Here is a 21632-nt window from a genome sequence, read left to right as displayed (position 1 = left end):
TCAATCCAAGAATAAAAGCTCTTGAAATTTTCAAAAAGGTCCCAAGAAACATGACCTATATAGTAATGTAGTAACTGACCACCAGTTTAAACAAAATTGAAATAAGGCACAAAAGATGGATGTGTGTTTGGGGGCAGGAAAGACAGGTAAACCAGGGAGTGATCATCTTTTATCTCACGTAATGGGAGGCTGACAGCTAATGTCTAAAACCAACCAGCAAGAAATGGCAGATTAGAAGAATCTGGAAATGTTGCAGTGGATGGCAGGAGACAGTGGAATGAGTCTGGGGTATGTTATATAATAGAGTATTTGACCTCTGTCCCTGGTTTCTGGGAGCGAGAGTCTTAAATCCTTGGTGTTTTCCCGGCAATAGGAGTGTCTTTGTTATTCATGATCCTCTCAAACCACACCATAGTATAGGCCAATAAGATGAATCAACAGCAGGACTGGCCATTCCAGAAAGACCATGGGATTAGAGGGTTAGGGTTTTGAGCAACGCACCAGCAGACCAACCTCCTGTGGAGAGGTGGGGCTGGAGATTAAGTTCAATCCAACAAGATGTAATCAATCATGCCTACATAACTTATTTAATACAAACAAAATGGTGAAACAACAAAAAAGGAAGTCCAGAAAAACATTATCATTCATCCAATAAACCCAATGAGACAACTCAAAGTTACCTTGAGTTCCTCTCCTGGCCTCTGACACCACCTGAATCAAATACTCAGTATCTTTTGTCTGAATCAAAAATCAACTATTCCTCTCAATCCTACTGTTCCCTGCTGTTGCTCTCCCACTTAAGACCTTCGTCTTCTCCCCTCAATGCTACAACAGACGTATAGCTGGTAACTCTGCCCCATTATCTCTCCACTGCATTCCACTCTCAGCAAATGCCAGTCAGTTCTCTAAAATGTGGAGTTAATCAATATCCTCCCTACCTTTAAAACAATCTTCTATGAAATCCACTGTTCTGTGGGCTGCACAGCCCACAACCTCCTCCACATCGGTTCAGAGCCTGTCACAGCTGGACTCATCAGCACTGCCTACTTCATCTCCACCATTCCTCTCCTCTGGCATTCCCCACATGAGCCCATTCACCTCTTAGGAACCTACCACGTGCTTGTATTCATGTCATTCACCCTCTTTCCACTGAAGAGAAATCCAAGTTTATTAAATCTGTACCAATATTTCAAGTCATGCTCAAATGTTAGTTTAGTCTCCCTGATCCCTCCTTCTATTAAACTTCTACTACGTAATTTTAACATTCACTGTGTTAAATTTTAGATATTTTGTTTGTTTCTCCTTTGAAAACACATGTTTGATCAATTTTATATCCCCGCTCCTCAAGCTGTGGATCTGACATGATCATGTCAGGACTGAACTGAGTTAGAGGATCTCTAGCTGGTGTCTGCTGGAGAGCTGCTTGCTTGGTGTGTGGGGAAAACTTCACGCACACCTGGTATCAGGACTGTGTACTGAGTTAGTGGCTGTGTGAAAGTAGAAAGTAGGAGAAACACTTGGATTTTTTCCTATCTCTTTATAAGCAAATAAGCAGATAACCGAAACGGACTCCAAGATGAACCAGACAGAAGAATTAGTAGATAAGAACTTAAAAGAGGATCTCTAGCTGGTGTCTGCTGGAGAGCTGCTTGCTTGGTGTGTGGGGAAAACTTCACGCACACCTGGTATCAGCACTGTGTACTGAGTTAGTGGCTGTGTGAAAGTAGAAAGTAGGAGAAACACTTGGATTTTTTCCTATCTCTTTATAAGCAAATAAGCAGATAACCGAAACGGACTCCAAGATGAACCAGACAGAAGAATTAGTAGATAAGAACTTAAAAGAGTCTATAACAAATGTTATTAAAATATGCGTAATCATAATGAATAAACAGATGTCTATTCTAAACAGAGGAATTAAAAGTATAAAATTATTTTTTAAAAAGAAATGCAATGCAAATTCTAGAACTGAAAGGTATACTATCTGAAATGAAAACTACACTGATTAGGCTGCACAGTAAGTAGAAGATATTTGAAGAAACAGTGGGTGAACATGATTATAGATCAACACAGTTCTAGAAATAGATTTATGTAAAGATATATAGTTCTTTAAAGTACTGAAAGAAAAAAAGTCCAAAATTAAAGTTGTAAAAGGCATTTTCAAGTTAAAAAAAAAAAGTTCATTGCAAACAAATCTGTATGACAAGAAATGCTGGACGAAGTTCTTCAATCTGAAGGGGAAGTGATACCACAAAGCAATTTGGTAGGAGAGTTTATAATTATAAATGGACAAATTCATCAGAAAGACATAACAATCAAAACTGCACGCATCTAATACAAGAGCTTCAAAACACATTAAACAAAAACTGAGTGATAGGGAGAGATAAATATACCACTGTAGTTTGAGGTTTTAATATTCCCTTTCAATATGAATAACAACTAGATTAAAAAAACAAACAAAAAACATAGAAGATATGAACAGCACTGTCGGTCATCCTGACCTGACATTTATAAAACTCCTTTTCAGGTGTCCTGGGAATGTTCACCAAGGTAGACCAGATACTGGGCCATAAAATAAGTCACAGGCAATTCCAAAGATCAAAATTCAAAAGACTACAAAGGAATTAAGTTAGCAATAGCAATACAATATCCAGAAAAGTATCCAAGTATTTGGAAATTAATATACTTCTAAATAACCCAACATTCAAAGTAGAAATTAAGAGGGAAACAAAATATTTTGAAATGAATAAGAAACATACATCAAAATTTGTGGAATGCCACCAAAGCAGCAACTTAAAATCTTACATTAGAGAAAGAATATTTAAAATTAAGAACCTATGTTCCCACATTTAAAAAAAAAACTAGAAAAATAAGGGCTAAATAAACTCAAAGTAAAGGGGAGGAAGAGCAGGAAAAGGAAGCAGAATGACAGAAATAGGAAAAAAATAAACAGTGGAAACCAATAACATAAGTAAAAAGAATTTGAAAAAAATTAAAGCCAAAAGTTCTTCACCAATAATTAATAAATTGATGTCTCAAAAAAAACTCTCTAGAAATGAAACAAAAATGATCAATTTCAGTAATGAAAGAGGGGATAACCACAGACACTAAAGACATTTAAATAGTAATAAAGAAAGATAATGAACAGCTTTATGCCAATACATTTTACAACTCAGAGGAACTAAATTCCTTGAAAGACAAGTTACCAAAACTAAACAAGATGAAATAGAAAATCTTAGTATCTTCAGAAAGATTAAATTAAATTATCAAAACTTTCCTACAAAGAAAACTCAAACCTAGATGGCTTCACAGATGGATTCCATAAAACATTTAAGGAAGCAGAACTATCAAGCCTATATGAATTATTTCAAAAAGCAAAAGAGGAATACATCATGATCAAGTGGGGTATATTCCAACCAAGCAAGGCCAGTTTTTCAAACATCAATCACTGTGAATTACCATATTAAAAGTGAAAGAAAAACCGTATATTACCCTAAATAGATGTCAAAGAAGCCTTTGACAAAATCCATGATTAAAAACTATTCATGATTACAAATTCTCAACAAACTAGGAGTGGAGAGCATCTCCTCAATCTAATAAAGAACTATCTGAGTGGGAAGGATCACCTAACATCCCACTTAATGGTGAAATACAGAATGCTTTCTCCCTTTTGAACAGTAATATAGAAAAGATATCCCTCTTTCCTTGCCTATTCAACACTGTTCTAGAAGTTCTAGTGGTGCAATAGGGCGAATTAAAGAAATCAAAAGCAGAAAGATGGCAAATGAAGAAGGAGACATCTATTTGCAGATAACATAATTGCTTATATAGAAAATCCTAAGAAATGTACTAAGCAACTAATAGCACTAATAGCTGAATTTAGCAAAGTCTTAGTATTCATGGTCAATATATAAAAATCAGTTTTGATATATTTTAGTAGGACATGATTAGAAAATAAAAATTTTTTAATTCATTTTGGAAATACCATTATAAAACCAAATACTTAAAAATACACTTAACAAATGAAATGTACAAGACTTCTACATTAAAAACTACATATACTACAGAAATAAAGACCTAAATAAGTGAAGATCTATATCATGACCATGGATCAGAAGCCTCAATGTTTGTTAAAGTATCAATGCTCCCCAAACTGATTTATAAACTCACGCAAGCTTATATAGAGATACTGTCAAGGTCGTTCTAAAATTCCAGTAGATATGTAAAGGATCTAGAAGAGCCAAACCAATTTTAGGAGGAGGAAAAAAGTTTTAACACAGTACATGACTTCAAGACTTATAACAAATCTACAGTAATCAAGGCAGTGTTGTTGACATTAGGATAAACTAATGGATGAATGAAATAGACTAGAATCCAGAAACAAACACATATGACTATATGAGTTTTGACAAGGCACCAAAGTAATTCAATGGGAAAGAAAAATATTTTAAATGGTGTTGGAAAAACTGGACAGCTACATAGAAAAATAAAAGGAATGTTAACTTCAACCTCACATCACTTACAAAAATTATTTCAAAATGGCTCATCATAAAAACTAAAATTATAAAATTACAAACTATAAATTATCTCCTATATAACATAGGAGAGTATCTCCATTACCAGGGTGTAGGTAAACACTTGCATTCAATATGACAAACACAAGTACAATGAAAAATACTAAATTTTCTCACTTCATCCAAAATAAAATCTTCTGCTTACCAAGATAAAATAAATAGGCAACTACTGCCTGGAAGGAAATATTCACAATAGATACAAATGACAAAGGACTTTGTACAAACAACACATAAAGAACTTTTGAAATTTGATAACGAAGGAATCAACCCAGTTTTGTTTGTTTTTCAAGCAAAAGATCTGAGGAGAATTAACAAAGGCAGATATACGAACTCAGTTTTTAACACGGTATGTGACAAAGAGGTGTACTGGTAGATTTCCGTGTGTGTGCAAGTGTGTATTTTCTAGCTTTGTACACAGAGAAGCTAGAAGCAAGACTACAACAGTAGCAATTAGCATATCTAACTCCCAAATACCATTTTTCAATAAAAGGAACCAGTGACCTTGGAGAAATGGCTGACTGCAGGGCAAGGACAAGACAAGCCTGACCGATTCTGCCGGGCCAGGAAGGAAGCATGTGTCAAAAGGCCACAGAGCCAGACTGAAGCGGTGCCCACTGTCCAAACCACACAATCTGAGCACTACAGATTAGTATTTTCTTGACCTTGACATTTTCAAAGAGTGCAGGTGATTTTACGGAACGCCTATCAATCCATCCGACTTTGTCTGCTGGTCCCTGCTGATGTGATCTGAGGTCTGTATTTTTCGCAGGGACTTCACTGATCCTGCTCAGTGATTCATATCAAGAAATGCTCATGTCTGTCTATTTCAACTTTGGATTAGACAGTACGGTACCAGTATTTTATTTCCTGATTTTGGTAACTGTACTGTAATGTAAGAGAATATCTTTTTTTTTTTTTTTTTTGAGGCAGAGTCTTGCTCTGTCGCCCAGGCTGGAGTGCAGTGGTGTGATCTCTGTTCAGTGCAAGGTCCGCCTCCTGGGTTCATGCCATTCTCCTGCCTCAGCCTCCCGAGTAGCTGGGACCACAGGCGCCGCCACCGCACCCGGCTAATTTTTTGTATTTTTAGTAGAGACGGGGTTTCACCGTGTTAGCCAGGATGGTCTCGATCTCCTGACTTCGTGATCTGCCCGCCTCAACCTCCCAAAGGGCTGGGATTAGAGGCGGGAGCCACTGTGCCCGGCCGAGAATGTCTTTATTCTTAATAACTACATACTAAAGTATTTAGGAGTCAAGGAATGATGCCACATCCCACTTTCAAGTGGTTCACAAAAACATACGCAGAGAGAGGGACAGAATGACACAGAAATTGGGGAAAAAGGAAACAACTGGTGGGTGTGGTTAAAGGGCTTACTGGAGCTGCTGTTCACCAGAGTGAAGGAAGGAAGGGGTTTATAAGAGGTACTTTTGCTATTCTGGAAAGTTTTCTGTAAGTTTGAAGTTACAGTAAAATAAAAAGTTATCAAATATAATGCTTTGGTAATATTTTGAAATTAAACACAAACACATCCCATTAACATTATCCTGCTAAACAACATATTAGGCTCATTGTTCCTGAAAGTTGAAAGATAAATATTTATTTTCACATTTGACAACAGCAAAATGCACTAATAAGCAATAAATAAACATATTACATAAACTTACTAGGTAATTTAATAGTTGTTTATATAAAATTATATGCTTTGGAAGTATTATTTTACTGGAATACACTATTGCTACCTCTTTAAACATGCTTCTAAACACAGACAAAAGTATGGAAAGCTTGTTTTGCCAATGTGCTAGAAAACTATTATAAATTGATAAACATGAGATTTAGTATGGTAACATATTAATAAAAAATTATGGGAGAACAAAGGCATATTTCAACACAAAGTTCTTTAACGATGGCTTCAATAAACAGACATCATGTTGCCCCAAGATACTAAAACACTGCAGGGAAAGCAAACATTAAGCAAAATGTGGGTAATCAACCCACCTCACTAATGCTTGCAAACCAATTTGTGAGAGGAAAATACTTTCCTCAACTGGCATGGAACATGAGGCTGCCACTGAGTGGTGATTTAATTATCTTCTTGACACTATTAAGCTATGTCCTCAGTATTATGGCACAAATTAAATAAGCATGTGGTTACAAGAGAGTACTTTCAGATTCTGGTCTAGATCACATAAAGAACCAAATTTTTCAGTAGAAATACACTGCTCTCCTTGTTTCCAGAAAAACAGTAGTATGAAAACCTAATAAAAATAATTACCATTGACATTAATATTACTGAAAAGATGATTAGTAGAAATATCAGACTGTCAGAGATCCTTGGTGGTTCTGATTATCAGTAGGGCTGGTATTTCACAGAATCAGAGCCAAAGGAGACCTGACCCAGCTGGTATCTAGTCTCTTCATCTGAAGACACTGTAGCCTAGAGACGTTGAGTGTCTTTTTCAAGAGCACACACCTGACGAGTTGTCAGACCAGATCCTTGGTGTCTAATTTGTGAGAGTCTAGTGTCCTCTTCCTTCTAAAACCACCATGTGTCCTACGAGCTCATTTGTGAATGTGACTGCTCACATTCTAAGAACCTTCATTGTTTCCCCAGTAACTGGGGCTCTGGCTCACTCTGGGGTGAAACATAACTGCAATTAGAATACCTCTGGTCTCAAAGAAAGCAAAACTAAAAAACTAGGGCAGGGCAATTCCAGTTTACCCCCACTATTTCAAATCCATTTTGAGGTCATTTACACAGGGCTCTTAATCTTAACTATGTTACCCTCAAAATCTGTCCAACTAAAAGTAATGTCTGGTAATAAAAGGTAATGTCTGGGCCACCATGGATACTCATGAATCAAAAATTCTGATCTATTTTCTTACTTATGACTCAAGAGTACATGTAGGTGTCTTCCAGATGCACAACGCAGAGACAACTGAAAAGCCAGCATGCATTACACTGGTTCATTTGCAACAATCCTATTTCCTTACCATGAAGAATTACCTACACATACCCAAACCAGAACAGACCATTATACCAGGAAGACCTGTCATTTAACTTACAAATATAAGAACATACCTGCCTTTCACACTGCAGTATGCATAGCACATACAACAGTTCTTGCAACATAATATACACTCAGTAATTTGTGAACGAACTATAGGAAGAGATGTCTCTTCTCAACCTGCCTTCAGTTAAAGACATACTACATGGTATTATGTTTGTTGATATGTTCTTATCAATAGGTAATGCTCTTATGTTTAAAATCACAAATGAATGAAATAATTTATTATCACTTTCAGGAAAGAATCTAAGGCTTTAAGGAAACAGAATTCAGTTTCTGAATATTTTCAGTTTGACAACCCATGCCAGACTCCTTTGAGTTTAAAGGAACGCTCTAGTCTACAGCTGTCATTGTCTACAAATTTTCCTCACAAATATTCCAATTGTCATAAAACAGTGACATAAAACATTTGTCATAAGGTCTTTCTTATATAAATCCGCTAAACAGAGGTCAACAAAAGTCTGACTTTGCCTATCATAAACCTCATTTGTTTAACTAAAGCAATACACAGTCTTTTAACTTCACAGCCATTTAAGACAATTAAGAAAGCACTAAGGAATAAAGTGAATGAGCCTATTCCACAAGCACCTACCACAAACTTTTAAAAACTCTTCTTTTCTGTTTTTTTGAGACAAGGTATCGCTGTCAACCGGGCTGGAGTGCAGTGGCGTGACCACAGCTCACTGCAGCCTCAAACTCCTGGGCTCAAGCAAGCCTTCCACCCCAGACTTACAAGTAGCTGGGACCACAGGCATGCACCACCATGCCTGCCTAATTTTTATATTTTCTTTTACAGAGATAGGGTCTTGCTCTGTTGCCCAGGCTGGTCTTGAACTCCTAGGCTCAAGCAATCTGCCCGCTTCAGCCTCCCAACGTGTTGGGATTACAGGCATGAGCCACTGCACTGGGCCCTAACTCTTTTCTTTTTAAGAGATGGAGCCTCATTGTGTTTCCCATGCTGGAGTGCCATGGAAATTCACAGGTGTGATCAGGGTGCATTACTGCCTCCAACTTCTGGCTTCTAGTCATCCTCCTTCCTCAGCCTCCAGAGTAGCTGGAACTATAGGCCCGCACCACTGTGCCTGGCCACAAACTAATTTTATCTTTGGAAAGCAGAGGGATAAAGAGGTAAAACAGCTATTATTACTCATATAAGGAAAGTTAATGCAGATAAGAATCAGGAACTTTTATTAGGTCAGACTCTGGCACCAGAAAACTAACAATATACAAAATACTAAATAATGCAAATGGGAAAATAATAAAGGTTGGGAGAATGGGAGTACTTACTGGGAATTTCACATATATACACAGGTATATAAGATGGGCTACAGATTATTACATACTGACTCCTAGCTTAAGGACCACAATACACACTTATGTACTATCCACTACCAAAGAGAGTTACGGGTTTGTTGAAAAACAAAAAATCATAATGCTGATGTGTTTCCAGACTCATGTTAATTCACCAAGTATTTCACAAATGCCTGGACCCCAATGGGGATAACCAGAACCAGGAGGGTCCTTACAGAAATTAACCAGGGTAAGAGACACTTGTCTGATTTATTTTGATAATGGCAATATATTCACTGAATAAATATACACTCAAGAGTAATTTGTTTTCAGCAGCAAAATTTTTAAAAAGTACAAGTCTATCATATGAATAAGTCAGTTTAGCTTTCAGCAAATGGTACCTAGTGGGACAATAAATTCTGGATATAAGAAAGCACTTTAATACATTTTCCAATCATTTATTTTCTACAGATACAGTGAAACATAAAAGGCATAGTGTTTTCTTGCTTCTCAGTAGTCTCCCTATGAGAAACAATGGAAGATGCTTCAATAATTTGTAAACTTGAGGCTTTGACTTTTTTAATGTAAGACTTTATTTTCACTGAATATCATTTTGTGCAGCAAATAAATTCCTGCCTGCCTGCAAGAGCAAAGGACATCTTCAAACAAGGACAAAATGACAACGCCCTTCCAAAAGGTTTGAGTTTTTTAAATTTAAATTTTATCTTTATAAATTAAGTAAAACATTCACATGGTGCTCTAGATTTATTGTAATGAACAAAAGTATATCCAAGCTGTAAGTCTCTGGAAACATTTATGAAGAGTCTGGAGACTGGGTTCTAAACTGAGTTCTGGCATTAGGAAATAAAAACGCTTGTTGACTTTTACGCACTGCGAAACTTTTCTCATCTATCAACAAGATGATTGGATGAGATCAGCTCTAAGGCATTTCTGAGCTCTTGTTCCTATGAGTCCTTTACAAAGCTTTTAAATTCAGCAACTAATGCATGACTATAGAAACAGGCACTCTCTAGTTTTTCATAATTGAACTAAAAACGATAATAATAGCATGCTATTCATTTTAAAATTTCTGTATTGTAAAATGTTTTTATTGTATAATTATACAATATTAGTTAAAACATTATATTTAGATGGTCTATTGATTTTTAATATTATAGGCAACATATCTCTGCAGATTAGGAAATAACCTAAGTAGAAGAATAAATTATCTTTTCCATTTCCAAAAGCTACATTACAAAACTAGGCTATAAAACTTTTGATAGATACTCCTTGTTAATGAATTACTAAAAGTAAACCATAATAATTCATCAAAGATTTAACTGTAAAATTATTTATGTTCTAAAATAAACCATAAGATTTTTCATTTCTCTTGGTTTTATTAAGTCTATAAAGACAAAGCAACAGAACTAGAGACAGACAACTGGAGGAAAGAAGAAGAGGAGAGAGTATGAAACCAGTAAAAAATATTTTTTATTATAGCTTGAAAATTTTCATTTAATTTTTCTAAAAATGGAAAAAATTTGGAAGAGATGCCTGAAACAAACACGATAAGGAATTTCTATCAATCAAAACCTGCAGATCTTATAACTTCCTCACTGTAGTAAGGCATGTCTTCTGCATTCTTATCTTGCATTTAAAGTCTACAAAAGGCCAGGTGCAGTGGCTCATGCCTGTAATCTCAACACTTTGAGAGGCTGAGGTGGGCAGATAACTTGAGGTCAGGAGTTTGAGACCAGCCTGGCCAACATGGTGAAACCCCATCTCTAATAAAAATACAAAAATTATCCAGGCATGATGGCAGGCACCTGTAATCCCAGCTACTCGCGAAGCTGAAGCATGAGAATCACTTGAACCTGGGAGACTGAGGTTAGGGTCAGCTAAGATTGTGCCACTGCACTCCAGCCTGGGCAACAGAGCAAGACTGTCTCAAAAAAATAAATGAATGAATAAAAATAAAAATAAAAATAAAATAAAGTCTACAGAAGTGCTTATGAGGGCAGAAGGTTTTTTAAATGAACCAAAAAATGGCTTGATTAAAAATCTTCGTGGCCGGGCACGGTGGCTCATGCCTGTAATCCCAGCACTTTGGGAGGCCGAGGCGGGTGGATCACAAGGTCAGGAGCTCGAGACCATCCTGATGAACATGGGAAAACCCTGTCTCTACCAAACATACAAAAATTAGCCGGGTGTGGTGGTGCGCGCCTGAATCACCGCTACTCAGGAGGCTGAGGCAGGAGAATTGCTTGAACCTAGGAGGCGGAGGTTGCAGTGAGCCAAGATCATGCCACTGTACTCAGTCCTGGACAACAGAGTGAGACTCCATTTCAAAAAAAAAAAAAAAAAAACTTTAAAAACAGCTCTGAAAATGCTCACCAAATAAAATATTCACAAACTTTTATATGCAACTCAGAAGATATAGTTTCAAAGAGCATACACTATACCTCCAAAGTGGTTATTAATAATTTTTAAAAACTACTTCAGAAATACTTTTGAAAACAACTGTTTAAACTTCCCATGTTATAACTTTAATAGCATTAAATCAGAATCTAGTCCAAAGGAAACAGATCTTAACAAGCCAGAGGGTTCCAGTGACTTGCCTGGGTCTAACGTTTGTGTGTTCTTTCCACACCACCACAGGTGGAATTTAGAAGTCATCAAAACAAAATAAATTAACAAGTTTAAATGTTTTATCACCAAATCTAGCAGGAAACTTTTCATTACTGATAAAATGTAGTCATGGGAAATTACTAACTATGCAAATATAAAGGTTGCCAAGTTAATGGCTTATCTTATATTGCATAAGCCACCCAAAAAACTAAACTAAAATTTAGTATAAAAGAATACGAGCTACTCCTCTCCCTGAGACTGTTCATCACTATACCATCCTTTTATAACCCCTCTCTTCCTTTTTCTCAAAACAATGAAACATTAAGAATTATTTTCTAAGTAAAGTACTGGAATACTGGTGGGGCTGGGGATGGGGAAGGGAAGAGGATGAATGGAAACCTGATTTATCCAAAAATTACCCTTAAAGCAACATTTTGGTTAACATGAACTTGACTACAGTTTACCTCCTTTTATTGTGCTTCACTTTACTGTACTGCTCAGATACTGCACTTTTTACAAATTGAAGGTTTGTGGCAACCCTGCATCAAGCAAGCCTATCAGTGCCATTTTTCTAAAAGCATATGCCACTCCATGTCTCTGTGTCACATTTTGGTAATTCCTGCATTATCTCAAACGTATTCATTATCATTCTATCTGTCATGGTGATCTGTGATCAGTGTTCTTTGATGTTACTACTGTAACTGTTTTGGGGCACCACAAACCAGGCTCATATGACAGAGGGAACTTAATTGATAAATGTGTGTGTGACTGCTCCACCAACCAGCATTCTCTCTCCCTCTCCTCAAGCCTATTCCCTGAGATGTAACAATGTTGAAAGTAGGCCAATTCGTAACCCTACAATGGCCTTTAAGTGCTCAAGTGAAAGCAAGAGTTTCAAGTCTCTCACTTTAAATCAAAAGCTAGAAATAATTAAGCTTAGTAAGGAAGCCATGTCTAACGACCTGACAGCCTAAAGTCAGGCCTTCTTGTGGCAAACTATCAGCCAAGTTGTGAATGCAAAGGAAAAATTCTTGATGGAAATCAAAAGTTACTCCAGTGAACACATGAATAATAACAAACTGAAACAGCCTTATTGCTGATACGGAGAAAGTATGAGTGATCTAAATTGAAGACAAACCAGCCACAACATTCCCTTAAGCCAAAACCTAACCCAGTGTAAAGCCCTAACTCTCTTCAATGCTATGAAGGCTTAGAGAAGCGAGGAAGCTGCAGAAGAAAAGGCTGTAGAGGATGGTTCATAAGGTTTACAAAAGAAGCTATTTCCAGAACATAAAAATGCAGGTGAAGCAGCAAGTACTTATGCAGAAGCTGCCGCAAATTATCCAGAAGATCTAACTATTATAAGATCACTGATGAAAGTGGCTACACTTAATGACACATTTTCAACGAAGACAAACAGGTGGGAAGAAGATGCCATCTAGGACTTTCATAGCTAGAGAGGAGAAGTCAATACCTGGCTTCAAAGCTTCAAGGCCAGGCTGACTCTGTTGTTAGGAGCTAATGTAGCTGGTGATTTTCAGTGGAAGCCAATGCTCACTTACCATTCTGAAAATCCTACGGCCCTTAAGAATTATGATAAATCTATTCTGCCTGTGTTCTATCAATAGAACAATAGAGCCTAGATGACAGCACATCTGTTTACAGCAGATGGTTTAGTGAATAATTTAAGACCGCTGTTGAAACCTGATCCTCAGAAAAAAAGATTTCTTTCAGAATATTACTGCTCATTGACAATGCACCTGCTCACTCAAGAGTTCTGGTGGAGACACAAAAGGAGATGAATGTTTTCATGACTGCTAACACAATATCCATTCTGCAGTTCATGGATCAAGGAGTAATTTCATCTTGCAAGTCTTATTAGTTCAGAAATAAATTTTGTACGTTTATAGCTGCCATGGATACTGATTCTCTAATAGATCTTGGCAAAGTAAATGGAAAACCTTCTGGAAAGGATTCACCATTCTAGATGGCATTAAGAACACTGATCATTCATGGGAGGAGATCAAAATATCGACATTAACAGGAATCTAAAAGAAGATGATTCCAACCAGCACAGATGACTTTAAGGAGTTCAAGACTTCGGTGGAGGATGTCACTGCAAGTGTGGTGGAAGTAGCGGGAGAACTAGAATTACAAGTGGAGGTTGGGCATGGTGGCTCATGCCTATAATCCCAGCACTATGGAAGGCCAAGGTGGGAGGATCACTTGAGGACAGAAGTTCAAAACCAGCCTGGTCAACATAGTGAGACTCCCTCTCTACAAAAAAAAAAAAAAAAAAAATTAAAACGTTAGCTGGGCATGGTGGCATGCACCTATAGTCCCAGCTACGGGGGAGGCTGTGGAAGGAGGATTGTTTGAGCTCAGAAGTTTGAAGCTGTAGTGAGCCATGGTTGTGCCACTGCATTCCAGCCTGGGTGACAGAGTAAGACCCTGATAAAAAAAAAAAAAAAAAAATAGAGCGTTAAGGAGTTGCTACAATCCTAAGATAAAACAAACAGATGAAGAGTTGCTTCTTATAGATAAGCAAAGAAAGTGATTTTTTTTTTGAGATGAAATCTACTCCTGGTGAAGATGCTGTGAATACTGTTGAAATAACAACTAAAGATTTAGCACAGTGTGTAAACTTGGTTGATAAAACCAGTAGCGGGTTTGAGAGGACTGACTGTTTTGAGAGAAGTTCTACAGTGGACAAAATACCCAGAGCATCCCGTGCTAAAGAGAAATCTTTCACAAAAGTCCATCGATCCAGCAAGTTCACTACCTTATTTTAAGAAACTGCCACAGCTACCTGAGCCTTCAACAACCACCACTAGAATTGGTCAGCAGCAATCAAGAGGGAGATAAAGACCTCCCACCAGCAAAAAGATTATAACTTGCTGAGGGCTCAGATGATGAGTAGCACTTTTTACCAATAAAGTATTTTAAAATTAAGATGTGTACATTTTTTAGACATAGTACTCTCAACAGACTACAGTATAATGCAAACATAACGCTTATATGTACTGAAAATGCAAAAAACTCATCTGTCTTTATTGCAATATTTGCTTTTTTCAGTGGTCTGGAACCAAACTTGGAATATCTAAAAAATGTACACATCTTAATTTTAAAATACTCTAATATCTCTGAGAATGCCTATATTTCCTTGATTCCTAATGTGAATATGATACATGTGAAAAATGAATCTAATAAATAAGCAATTCAAACTATGTAGATAATAAATCTCAAAACCATGTATACTGATATTCTTTGATATATCCTATGACAAAACACAGCTTAACAAAGAATATGTAATGCGCACACACGCTAAATACCTTTCATCTTGCAGATATATTCAGCTCTCTACATAAGAAATACCCTCGGAAAACATTTATGCATATTTTAAAACGAAAACTTTCCCGCTTTACACAGCATTTTATAATAAAATACTGATGCAATTGTTTCAGGATTCAAAAATATTTATTTCATTACAACCCTGTTTTTCCCCCCGAAGAGTTGAAGAATAATTTTCTTGTTAGAATCTTAAGCAGGAAAAAAACTGAGAAACTCAGCAAACAAAAACATAAACTACCCAACTGTTTTATCAATGCTTTAATATAAATTTTGCAAAGGAGGAAGGGCTCAACAAAATATACGCCCCGTATAAGTCAGAGAAGGTGCAAACTTTCAACCCAATTAACTCAGGGTCTGTTTCAGTTTTGAAAAGATCGTAAGCTTAAAAAAAAAGAAATCTAAGCTGGCTGAATTTTTACAAAGCAGGAATGACATACTGAAGAGAGACATCTTCTTGAACCAAAACAAGCTGAAGAAGACTACTGTCCCAAATATTGCATAAGGCCATCGTAGGATTTATTTGCTGTCCCTCCAAGAACTGCAGGAGCTTCCGATTATCTACCCGCACTTGCACCATGCTCTCCAGGTCTCTGTTTGGAGGCGCACCAGCCGACTCCGGAGGGTTTCCAAGATTTTTAAAGTAACTTTTAATAGACACCACCTCCGTCTCCATACTCAGGGTCATCCTGCCCCTGAGGTTTGCTTCCACCAGCACGTGATCGCCCACGTTCGCCATCCTCTCCACGATGCTCCGCAGCGTCCTCCAGCGCGGCAGGTAGATGCTGGCGTCGGCGGCGCGCAGGCTGGGCGGCAGGCAGGCTCGCCACGCTCTTCGGGGAAGCACCTGCACGGGCAGATCGTGCACCACGCTGCGAGCGCGGCCCAGGGACGAGGCCAGCTCCACCGCCACCGTGAGGCAGGGGCGGCGCCTGTGCGCCAGCTGCAGCTTCAGGGAGGACGCGCCCGCGGCGCTTCTCGCCGCCCTGGACAGGTGCTCCGCCGTCAGCTCCAGGTGGATCTCGTCGAGGTCTTCCGAGACACCTTCCATGCGAAACTGCTGGAAGGCCCCCCGCCGCACCTCGCACCACAGCCCGGCCTCACGGAGGCCGTGGAAGCCCGCGGGGCTGAAGCACAGGCTGTCAGGGCGCACGCGGAGCACGCAGACCTTCGCCAGCCTCGCGACGGTGCCGCTGACGTGGATGAACAGCTCTAGACAGCCCTTGCCGGTGATCTTGGCGCGAAACTTCATGACGCCACAGCCAAGGCAGCTCCGGGCCTCTGAGGGGGATGCCGCGTGCCACAAGTCCTTCCGGTCCGCTGGGGTCCCCGGCGCTGCCCTCCCCGCCCTCCCTCCGGGCCCCAGCAGGGCAGGCACTCGGGTTCCGGGCTCTGTTCTGGGTTCCGCAGCCCCAGGCCTGGAGCCACGGTAGGGCGCGCCCACACCGTTCTCACCTGCCCTCCAGCCCTCTCACAAAATGCTTCCGTTTCCGCTCCGGTTATAAGAAGAGTAGACATTCCACTGCTGACACTCCTCAGTATTCTCACCACTATGAAGGCAAAATCATCACTTAGATAAATAACCACTTTCAATCTCTTTGGTATACACACTGATACCATCTTCATCAATCGTACATGAAGATACAGTTCCACGGGTCTTACGAAATTATATCATACTAGGCACACATTTTACAACCTCATCTTCACACATAAAATATGTAACAGGCATCTCTCCATGTTGGTGAAACAAATCTACATCATTTTCATGGCTGCTCAGTTTTCCAATGTATAGAGTCAGAACACAAGTGACATTTAGATATTTCCAATTTTTTTGCTATTATGAACACAATGAATATTTTCGTACAAAAATATTCATATTACCCATGTACCCAAGTACTTCCTTGCGTTAAATTCCAAAGTGAAGTGCTGGTCAATGAATGCACTTTTAAAATCCTAATAAATATTCTCAAACTGGTCTGCAGAAAGCTGCGTGAACACTCTAGCCCACCAGCAACACTGGGTATTAGCAATCTGTTTCATCTGTAGCACTCTGGCAGGCAAAAAAAAAAAAAAAAATCGACTTGCACTGTGTGAATTCCATTTTATGGCCTTTGCATCTTTTTATTGAGTTTATTTTTCTTGATTTCAAGATATCTAGCAAGAACATTAGCCCTCTGTCCATTACATGTACTGTAAATATCTTCCCCAGTTTATCATGTGACTTTTCACACTGTTTTTGGTACTCTTTGCTCTTGGGAAATACTGAATCTTTTATCATGTCAAACCTATTGACCTTTTCTCTACTACTTCTAGGGTCATGCTTTCAAAGTCCTGTTTCTGGACTTTAATGTTATCTGTTTTTATGACTTAGTTGTTTGACTCAGTTGAAATCTTGGAGTACCGAATACCTAGGTGATACACACAATTCACTATACAATCCACTTCTCCACTAATCTGAAATATCAATTTTATTTTAGACAAAAAATTCCCATTTTTGCCTCAATGTTTCCTGGCCCTCTCTATATTTCCTCCCACTGCCCTATCTTGCACCTGTACCAGTGATTTAATTTCTGTATTATATGTCAATATGGAATAGGACAATCTTTCAGAACTTCTCTCATTCTCTCACAGATATTGCTCCAGATGAACTCCAAAATATTTTGTCAGAGTCTAAAAATAATCTTCCTGGAATTTTTCTGGGAATTATCACCACCCTGACATAGAAGATACTTAACACTTCTTTGTTTGCTGTCTAGCTCTAACCACAATAATGTAACTTAGAGGAGTTCTTATTTGTTCCATATACCACTGGACAGCCAGCATTTAGAACAGTATCTGCCATGCAACTGGTGTTCAACACAAATTTTTACATGAATGTATGAAATGTATAAATTGCAAGATAATTTCAAGATATTTTGTGTATATATAAATATATATATATATTTTATTTATTTATTTATTTATTTTTTGAGACAAAATCTCACTCTTGTCACCCAGGCTAGAGTGCAATGATGCGATCTCAGCTCACTGCAACCTCTGCCTCCTGGGTTCAAGTGATTCTCTTGCCTCAGCCTCCTGAGTAGCTGGGATTACAAGTGCCTGCCACCACGCCTGGCTAATTTTTGTATTTTTAGTAAAGACGAGGTTTTGCCATGTTGACCAGGCTGGTCTCCAACTCCTGATCTCAAGTGATCTGCCTGCCTTGGCCTCTCAAAGTGCTGGGATTACAGGTGTGAGCCACTGCACCTAGCCAGGATATTTAAAATATTTACATTAAATCTTCCCACTTATTCAAACCATTTTTTTGACTGTCAATGAATTATTCAGTTCTGTTCTTGGGGAGTTCACATAATATATAGTATCTTGAAGTCAGTCAAGTCACTGAGCTCTCCTGAAATAATTTTTCAATTGATCTTTTATGTTTCTTATGTAGAAAATCTTACAATCTTCATGTACTAAAATTATGGCTTTTACTCTTCAAGGTTTATGTCATTTATTTAACTGACATTGTGTTTGATGTAATTTTCAAAACACTGCTGAGTACCAGTGGTACTAGCATCTCTTATTTGTAACTCATGAGGAATCCTCTAGAGCAGCGTTTCCCAAACTGTCATTAGTGCCCCCAAGAGTCTTTTTAGGTTTTTTCCCTAATTGCCCTCCATGAAATTTTATTAATAATACCATTAATATAATATATATCTGTATTATATACTATATGTATATTTTTACTTTATGTCAAGATTTATTTTGTCCCCTCAAGAATTATTCCTCCTGTTGATAATCCATGCTTTAACATTTCACCATTAACATGATGTTTGCTATTAATACTTTATTATGCACACAAAATATTTATCTAGTCTTAATTTCTTGGGGTTCTATTTTTTAAATTAGGAATGGATATTAAATTTTATCAGTTTTTCATCATCCTTCAAGATAATTTTTCACCTAATATAGCAAATTAAAGTAACAGATTTCCAATTACTGAATTACTCTATAATCTAGGAATAAACAGTACTTGGTTCCATGTTCTAGTCCTTTAAACACTCCTGGATTTGATTTGCTAACATTTTATTTAGGAGTTCTACATCTTTAATTTTACTTGTAATGGTCTAGAATTACCTTCTCTTGTACTATTAATTTGCTTTTGGTATCTAGACACATTCAACATTTCAGTATTATTGGGCAGTTCTATATCCACAGCAGCTATGTTTCACTTACAGAAAGAATGTGAAGTTTCCCATACTTGTCACCTTATAGTAGCTTAAATAGTACAGGAATAATCTGTTCCTTGTAGGTTTCCTATAAGTAGCTTCTAAAACCATCTATTTCTAGTGCCTTGCTGGGTATGAGTATTTGGGAATTTCTTTCATGCTTCTATGTCTGTATGTGTTAAGACAATTTTACTGTATTTTGAGAAAGTCAGAAATGTCATTTTGGTTTTCAAATTTAATATGCTTTTATATGTAAAAATCTATTTTCTCAGGGTTAGATGTGCCAATCAATGACTGTTTCACTAATTTTTATAGTCTTTGATGTAAGTTGTCAATTCTATTTTCTTTTTTCAGAAGAACCATGATCAAATTCATCACTTTCCACTTCAGTATTAACTCCTTTTTGCATTTTGCTATTTCCTTCCTACCTTTCTGGACAGAACACTTAGTCCATTTGTTTTCACTCTCTTTGCTTAATAACATTTAGAGCCACTATTCTTCCTACCTGTAGCTTTGATCATATAGCATTATTAAATAAAATGATGAAAAGCCACTGATTTGAACTGAGTTGCTGCACTACACCCAACAGAGCAACTCAAAATGGAGTCACTCATGCTAGGTTTCCAAATCACAAACCAAAATCTAAACTGTTTACCTGTAATATCTGACCTTGCAGGAAATTTTGAGGAATGCACTAAAGTTTCTTTTGTCGAATCTCCTTATTTACTTATTTATTGAGCTTCCCTGATGCACATTTTAGATCAAGAGTCAGGAAACGGATTTAGGGGGACAGATCATTGTGTCAACAGGAGGCAGGACTAGATCGCAGGTCCAGACAGAGCAGCATGGGAAGGCTCGCATTGGGAATTTTAGCCCCAGATTAACTGCAAGAACAATACCAGTAATCTCAGACCCTCTGAAGGAAGTAAACTGCTCTTGCAGGACCCAGAAGACAATCCAAATACTGTGACTGCCCCAACTGTGGAAGTGGGAAAGGGAGACCTTCCTCTCCCGAACACACACTCCCACTGGAGAAGCTGAAGGTCTGTTTGCGGGAGAAGTTTCCGACTTGACCTGGAGCTGAGTCAATTTGGAGATGCGAGTGAAATACAGGGGTAGAGGAAGCAGCAGCAAGGCCCTGGGAGCTCACTGTGTCCCCCTGCAGGTCATTCCTGCTGGCACCACCGGGATTCATCTGGCAGGTGGCCTGAAGAGCAGGCGGTACAACTCCACAGGGAGAAGGAAATCTCTAACTGAACTTTGTAACAATTTGAACGGAGTGAGAAGCCTCCTGGCCAGAACCTGGGAGAGGACACAAATCCAGTGTGCAGACTCCACAGGCAGGGAGAGAACCCAGCCTTTTTAGTTCACAGCTGGGAGGCAGGTAGCCTGGGGCAGATTTTTAAGCCCGTCTTGCCACGCGGGGCTGTTGTTGGGGGGCATGGTGGTTGTGAGACCAGCCCTTCAGTTTTGTGGCCCTTCATGGGAGCTGGGTGAGGCCTGTGACCGCAGGCGTTCCCCCACTTTACTGACAACCTGCATGACTCAGCAGAGACAGCCATAATGCCCGGAGGTACACAACTCCACCCCTTCCCCCAAGACCCACCCATCCCCATTCCCCCCTCCCCCCCAGGACCTGATTGTCCTTCCCTACCCAACCTGGTCTCGGAAGACAAAGGACACACAATTTTGGGAGTTCTAGGGCCCCACCCACCGCCTGTCCCTCTCCACACTACTACAGCTGATGCTTTCTGGAAAGCACCACCTCCTGGCAGAAGGCTAACCAGCACAAAAATAGAGCATTAAACCACTAAAGCTAAGGACCCTCCTCACGTAGTCCACTGCACCTTCTGCCACCTCCACTGGAACAAGCGCTGATATTCACGGCTGAGAGACCATAGATGGTTCACATCACAGGCCTCTGTACAGGCAACCCCCAGTACCAGCGAAGAGCCAGGTAGACTCGCTAGGTGGCTAGACCCAGAAGAGAGACAACAATGATGCAGTTTGGCTCACAGGAAGCCACATCCACAGGAAGAGTGGGGAGAGTACTACATCAAAGGAACACTTTGTGGGATGAAAGAATCTGAATGACAGCCTTCAGCCCTAGGCTTTCCCTCTGACAAAGGTTACCCAAACGAGAAGGAACCAGAAAACCAACCCTGCTCATATGACAAAACAAGTCTCTTCAGCATCCCCCCAAAATCACACTAGTTCACCAGCAATGGATCCAAACCATGAAGAAATCCCTGATTTATCTGAAAAAAAATTCAGGAGGTTAGTTATTAAGCTAATCAAGGAGAGATCAGGGAAAGGCGGAGCCAATGCAAGGAAATCAAATAAATACAAAAAGTGAAGGGAGAAATATTCAAGGAAATAGCTTAAAGAAAAAACAATCAAAAATTCAGGAAACTTTGGACACATTTTTAGAAATGTAAAATGCTCTGGAAATTCTCAGCAACAGAATCGAACACGTAGAAGGAAGAAATTCAGAGCTCAAAGGTCTACAAATTAACCAATC

General features: G+C 38.7%; 2 protein-coding genes across 2 annotated transcripts in view; both read right to left on the bottom strand.

The window, feature by feature from the left end:
• Positions 1-21632, bottom strand: part of EXOC2 (exocyst complex component 2) — a 200465-nt gene that overhangs the window by 152893 nt on the left and 25940 nt on the right. Inside the window, exon 2 of the mRNA XM_011955129.1 lies at positions 16356-16443. The gene's annotated coding sequence lies outside the window, so the exon portion shown is untranslated. The remainder of the gene's footprint in view (positions 1-16355; positions 16444-21632) is intronic.
• On the bottom strand, positions 15150-16440 carry HUS1B (HUS1 checkpoint homolog b (S. pombe)). Its single transcript, XM_011955128.1, has one exon. The coding sequence runs from the start codon at positions 16150-16152 to the stop codon at positions 15319-15321; it is 834 nt and encodes a 277-aa protein (XP_011810518.1). The 5' UTR covers positions 16153-16440; the 3' UTR covers positions 15150-15318.

The sequence above is a fragment of the Colobus angolensis genome, unplaced genomic scaffold (genome assembly GCF_000951035.1).
Source record: "Colobus angolensis palliatus isolate OR3802 unplaced genomic scaffold, Cang.pa_1.0 Scaffold396, whole genome shotgun sequence".
Lineage (NCBI taxonomy): Eukaryota > Metazoa > Chordata > Mammalia > Primates > Cercopithecidae > Colobus > Colobus angolensis.
The sequence above is the reverse complement of the archived record's forward strand: the minus strand, read 5'-3'. Positions and strand labels throughout refer to the sequence as shown.